Raw genomic sequence first — 6828 nt, forward strand, 5'->3', positions numbered from 1 at the left:
ATTGCTGTTCTCAATTACTTCCCCACCCAACCTGTAGGTGTGCCTGGGATTGCCATGGCCCAGATGTAGGACCCTGCACTCCATTTTGTTAAACTTCATGGGGTTTGCATTGTTCCACCTCTCAAGCCTGTCAAGGTCCCTCTGGATGGCACATCCCTTCCCTCCAGATGTCAACTGCCCCACACAGCTTGGTGTTGTCAGTGAACTTGCTGAGGGTGCACTCAGTCCCACTGTCCACGTTGCCAACAAAGGTGTTGAACAGTATTGGCCCCAGCACTGGGGTGTTTCAAAGGATAAGATTTTATAGCAAAAAATGTAATGTCACTATATAAAATAATCAACAACTCCGCAACCTTAGCCTTTGACTGGCTCACTCTTCATTTCTCCCTTTTGACTCCTGTCTTTGGAGTCTGAAGGGGATTTGAATGATTACTCAACAATGTGACACGTTAAAATCTTGATCTCTGGAGTTTCCAGGCCAGTGTTTTTTTCAGGTGTAACCAGGGCAGATTTAATGTTTACCTCTTCAAATTGAAACTCAGCTGTGCCCTTAAATTAAAAGTCAGAATTGGCTGCAGAGACTGTGGCGTGTCTGTTTTGACAGTTACCACACATAGATACTACAGCAGCATAACATTAAAAAACCCAAACTGGTCACTTTGGTTGGTTGCTGTGAGGTGACTGGACTTTTTATGCTTTTTTAGCTCCTGTGAGAAATCTGCTTTTCAAGTGACATAACTTGTTTACAAGGCTGTAAGAGATGGCGTGATCTGTTTCAAGAAAGAATTAAACATTTCAGAACAACATTTTAAAAATGAAATCCTGTCAGTGTAGCTCGTGTAAAGAGAAGAATTAAGATAGTTAATCTATAAAAAGATCATTCATTTTAGGTATCTTCCCATCTGAAGAGAATACCTCTAACAATCACAGTTCTAGTTCATCCAGAGTTTTGGCTAACTCTTATTAGAGGGACATCTCTGTTAAGCAACTTACTTTTATGGGTCCCCAGAGTGCTTCTTCAAGGCAGATTCCTCTCTCCTTAAGTAAACATTAGGAAAAGCCTCTAAGGGGAAAACAGACTTGAAGACTTGTCCTGCTCTTAGTGAACTCAGTGGGAACATTGCCATAAATTTTCATGCTGGAACAAACTTCCATTTTGTTTGTGGTCACCCTCTGAAAGCTTTTATGGCGTCACATGGTCTATCTGCTATCTGTAGGCAGAGCAAAGGATGTCTATTATGGATAACAGGGAATATATAGGCCTGGATAGAGTTCCCAGTGTGCACTAGCCGTGGTTGGCACTAGCTTTTTCCCTTAAAGGAGTCTGATGCTTTTTCTGTGTCTCAACAAAGAAATGTCATCCACTTCAAACTCCATTGTGCTTTGACAATGGGGGGACTCTTCTTTTTTTCCTTTTGTAGGGGTCTAATTTAATACATGATCCTACTTTGAACATGATTTGTGGTTTTCTAGCCTAGGCTCAGCTGGTTTTTTGTTTTTCTTGCTTTTTCCCCTGTGATTTGGCTGCCTTCCAAAGCATCACTAAAGAAACCACAAAACTACATCTACAGAGACATGCACACACGCAGAGAAAGCATAAAAGAGCTGCGTTTTTCCAGTGTACCAATTGCAGAGTGGCAAACAAATTTATTGTAGTTAGGGGTGTTTTGGAGCTGCTGAGTCACTGCCTGAAGGGTAGATGAAGGCTAGTGAGATGTTGTGGATGTCTTCTAGTAAACTGAGCTCTAACATTTTTTGTCTTCTTCTTGGCTAATGTAATCCAGAGCCAGCAAGGCACACTGTCCTGAAGATGCCCATACTGTGAATGCAGAGACGAGGTGCCAACAGGGCAGCAACCCAATCATGTGGTAAGTCCTTGAGGCTCAAAAACCATGTGCTGGAGCCTTTACTGGCTCGGGGCCAGCTGCAATCTGGGTATGTTAGCCCAGCATCAGCACACTGCTGTGCTTGGGCCAGTGGAGCTAGCGTGGTATGTGGGCCACTGCTGCTCTTTGTTGTGTTGAACATTTCATCTGCCTGCCCATTTGGGCCTCTCTGATCCCTTTCTGTGTCGATACACCCACCTGAAGCAACACTCCAGAGGACTGTAACCACACAGAACGTCTCCACAAAAAGGTGTGTGTCATTTATTTCGTCCCCATGTATGGCCTTGGGGTGTTTGAACCAGTGACCAAAAACCTGCTAACATGAGGGAAAGTACAACAGTTGTAATGCTACAGTTTGGATACCAACCCTGAGGCAAGCTTTGCAATTTAAAACATGGATTTAAACAAAAGATTATTTTTTTCATCATGCTATGCAGCCCTGGGAAATAATGTCAGCTACAGTGCAAGCTGTGCCCTGTAGGCTCTATGCAGTCTAGACTGAACAATGATAGAGTTCATCCTATTGAATGAAAAGAATGTGACTGTCCCTTTAGTGACCACCAAAGGCACTACCAGAACATAAATAACAGGTGTTCTTAGAGGTTTTCAGGAGGTGTTTTCTTACCTGTCGTACGACATCATGTCCTGGTGATCCAGGGTATCTTTCTATCAGGATAGGGCGCAAATCATTCTGCCACATTTCTGAGACATCTGTGTTTGCCACAACTCTTTGAATAGCATCAGAGCCTAAAATTCTTGGTTGATGAGAATACTGTAGAAGGCAGAGAAAGGAAAGACTGCTGTAACTATTACTAGGTCTTTTTAACCATAGTTTTCTTCAGGATTACAGTAAATGTGATGTATTGTGCTACTTTGATTTACAATAAGAAGCAATTTAAAAAAGCTTTTCACTCAGAAATTTACAGACAAAAGTGTAACTATTAAAGATGAAAGTAATACTACTAAAAGATACTCTGTATCGTTTATTTCCATGAAAAATACGATAGTATTAAAAACATGGGAGAAAGTTTAACCTAGCAGCTAGCTGTAAAACCTCAACTCATGAATGGGCTCTCTGTTTCCTAACATCTTAATCCTACATACATACATAGTGTCTGCAACCCTGCCACCTTTGGCTGAGGTTTCTATTGAGACAAACACAGGACGCTTTGTTTTCAGTAGTAATCACATGTAGCTTTATGCTGTGTCTGTGTCATGAGGTGCAGCACTCACAGCAAAGCAGTGCACGAGGTAGCTCATTCCCAGCTACAGTGAAGCTGTGTCGTCGTGGCCTCTGCTCACAGTGGTGGTATGGGTGTGCTTACACAGCACTGTGCCGCTCATTAGGGGTATCTGGGTATGCATCAGCTGAGTTAACCTCAGAACTGGCAGCTCATGTCCTGTGACAACTGCTAGTTGTGTTAACTACCTCCCAAGTGGCTTCTTTTCTGTTGCCTAAGCGTACACCACTAGAGCTATTTCAGGTGATCCAGAGCGTCTGACATACCCTCATGGGGCTGGCAAATGCATGTCTTTGACGTGCAAGAGCCCTGTGCTGTTCTGTAGTGGTAGCCGAATGCCAGATGGGATCCCCAAGGACATCTCAAATGCCTCTTTGGACATCTGGTTTGAACCTATCCAATCTCTAGCAATAGTCTCCTCAGGAACCTCCAGAGCCACTCCTGCTTTTCACAGAATCAACTAGGTTGAAAAAGACCTCTCAGATCATCAAGCCCAACCTGTGACCTAGCACCACCATATCAACTAGGCCATGGCACTAAGTGCCACATCCAGTCTTTCCATAAACACCTCTGGGGATGGTGACTCCACCTCTGCCCTGGGCAGTCCACTCCAGTGTCTAACCACCCTTTCTGTGAAGAAATTCCTCCTAATGTCTAACCTAAACCTTTCCTGGCACAGCTTGGGACAATGTCCTCTCATCCTATCGCTACAACCTCCTTTCAGGTAGTTGTAGATAGTTAGATTATAGATTTTTGGGTGTTCTATAGATTTCTATTTCAAGCACTATCATAGGATGCTCCTATCATATCCAATCCTTATTTATATCATAGGGTGTTCCCTCTAGACCTGTCTTCCTCTCTTCCTGAAAAATCCCGGTCTGCCTTACATGATTGATCAGACCTGCTATCCTTCAGTGTATCCTACCTACCTCCTCCCTGTTGAGATGAGCAAAGAGAGGAGAAACTGGAACATGAGTGCTCTATAGCTTATACTGTAGGACAATGATATTTTCTATTTTATTACTTTTCTTTCTTCAATATGTTTAACAGCTGACATGCTCTTGGGCTGCTGCTGCATCAAACCAACATTTTAAGATGTCTATACTTAACTGCATCATTGTATATGTTAACAAAAAAAATCATTCCCCTCCTTTTCCACTCACTCTTGTGCCATTTCACACGTGCCTGAAATGACAGCTAAAACTCATTAACTGGCCAGAAAGTGTACTGACCTGGAGAGTCAGGTGTAATGAGCTATTGTCTTATTCCCCTAAATGATGACTTGTTAAAAAATGGGGTTTGCCTCACTATTTGACTTCTTTTCTACTCTGTGTGTGTACTGAGAAAAGCAGGTACAATATTTTCTAGATTTCACTGTAAACATTTAATTCTATCGTTCTCTCTTTTCCTAGCTGTTTATCTGTGTGGACCTTTCCTCTAATTCCACTTCAGTGTACTAGTGAAATTAAGTATACTGGAGGCACAAAGACACTAATTCTTATTATGCCAATTTCAATATAGTGTTTAAAGCTGAATTTTAAGACTATGAGATCATCAAATTTTAGGATGTGCAGTTAACATTTTTAATGCTAGCAAATTTGTTAAACATGGGTTAAAGAAAAATTGCATTTCATCTGATACAAAGAACTTCTTTCATTAAGAGTTTAGAAATTGTACTGTAGAAGTGGCATAAACTGCTTCTTGAAACACTAGAAGCTCAGTAAGGTGGAACTTAGACCAGTGTAAAAAAGGGAGAGACAAGAGGTCAGGGAGATGTTCTGTTCAGGAGGAGCAGGGCGTAAGGGAAGAGAGAAAAGCTAAAACTCTGCACTTCAGAAGAGTGTAGAAGGATGATTCAATTAAGGAAGTTCAGAAAATGTCTGTAGTTGAACAAGGAAAGGGTTCAGTTAGAATGGGGAATCGTCTTGCTTTCAGCTGTAGAGCATTGCCTGGCAATTGGGGTCACTGACTCACTTTGCAAAGAAACATTATTATTATTAAAGTACAAGTGTATGAAAACACTTCAGAAGAGAGGAATCAATTTCCATTTCTAATAATGGAGATATCTTCAAGTTTGGGAAGTGACAGGAATTACAAAAGTGGTTATGAAATAAAAGCGAAGCAGAATAAGATCTATGGGTGACTCATTCTTTACAGTGTTGGTCAATCCCTATTTTGCCACAACAGGGAGGCATAACAATGTATTTATGACAGGGTTGTCACTAAACCTGTTGTACAAAGCTGCATAAAACTGCAAGACTTCAAGTTCTACAAGCAGCCCACGCTCACCTGTAAGACAGCTTCTGGCTCACACATCCCTTTGTGGGGAAAGGACAAAAAGTGTGAAGGGACAAGAATTTGACAAGAAAGAGGAAGTGGTTCTTGCTTAGTGTGTGCACAGGCAGAGGAGGTCAGATGCAATGGTTCTGTGGTTAGATGATAGGAACAGCACTGGCAAGTAGATTGACTAGTAGGAATGCAGTGAGCTAAAGAGTATTGATGGGACTCAAGGGGGCTGAAAAAAACAAGCTACGTGCTTGTTCATTGACTAATATCTAAAGATAGACTCATATTCTTACATACTTATATATGTACATACACATGCATTATATAGATGTATTATGTTACAGATATGTACTCTCTAAATGAGCTATATTTAGATAGCAAGATACAAATAACAGCACAGAATGGAAAAGTATCTCATTAAAAAATCCACAACCTAAAACAACAAACAACCCAACACTTATTTGAATGGGCAGTGAATAAAACCAAGGAGAAAGGGGAATGACTAAGGGGAAATTAAGAGAAAGGTAGGGAGGAAGCTTCATTTTGCCACTTTGTCCTGGACTCTGATCTATGGGTGAAGAGAACAGTGCACTGAGTTAGTTGAGTTCAGTCGCTTCTGGCTGAACTTTGAGTTCAGCCCTTCTACAAACACCTGAGGTTGGGCCCTAGAAGTATATTTTCTGTTTGGCAATGTTTCATTGAAAGTGTTTTGCAGTTGTATGCTCTCCTGTTGCATGTGGTTTAGTTCTTCATGAAAAAGCTATGTTAGTGTTTCACAATGGGCCACTAAGAATTGTTACATAGAGAAACCTGTGGTTTAAGGCTTACTGGTTAATTAAATGTTATCTCAAGCCATTGGTTCACAGACCACTTTGAATCAGAAAAATATAGTAAGCATCTAGGACATGTTAAGAGTATTAATCCCTTTCAAAACAATTTTGTAGTGGCTATCAGCACCATCCTAAATCGTTTCTCCTAGATACATGTGTCTCCCTGCTGGAAGAACTACTTGTCTTGCCAAACTAGACTGCTGCCCATTGAATCACCACAATGACAGTGAAAATGGGAGCACAATAGAATGTTATACGGAGTATAATTTCAGATTTTCATCCCTTTTATCCTGTTCGGGTTTCCCCTTAAATTCACTAAGCGCCCCTGAGGAAACCTATCGCTCTCTCTGCCTGTCCCCGCAGAGCGAAACGCATCGCTCAGGCGACAAACGCGAGAGCAGGATTTGTTCCTGCAGCCACCAGCTGGAGGGAAGGGAAGAGACATGTTCCCCATCCTCACCTGCGGGAGGTGACCCCAGCCCAAATCCACACCCGCGCCCAGGCTGCATGCCCGCCCGGCCGCTCACCCCTCCCGGCACGGCTCTGCACCCTGCGAGAGGCAAGAGGCACTCACCTTCTCCAGAG

General features: G+C 42.2%; 1 protein-coding gene across 1 annotated transcript in view; it reads right to left on the bottom strand.

Moving 5' to 3' along the window:
- Window positions 1–2655, bottom strand: part of QPCT (glutaminyl-peptide cyclotransferase) — a 10095-nt gene extending 7440 nt beyond the window's left edge. The window contains exon 1 of the mRNA XM_009077979.1: window positions 2512–2655. Within this exon, the coding sequence (XP_009076227.1) occupies window positions 2512–2586 (75 nt within the window). The 5' untranslated portion in view covers window positions 2587–2655. The remainder of the gene's footprint in view (window positions 1–2511) is intronic.
- Window positions 2656–6828: the final 4173 nt, after the last annotated feature.

Source organism: Acanthisitta chloris, unplaced genomic scaffold, assembly GCF_000695815.1.
Source record: "Acanthisitta chloris isolate BGI_N310 unplaced genomic scaffold, ASM69581v1 scaffold16117, whole genome shotgun sequence".
Lineage (NCBI taxonomy): Eukaryota > Metazoa > Chordata > Aves > Passeriformes > Acanthisittidae > Acanthisitta > Acanthisitta chloris.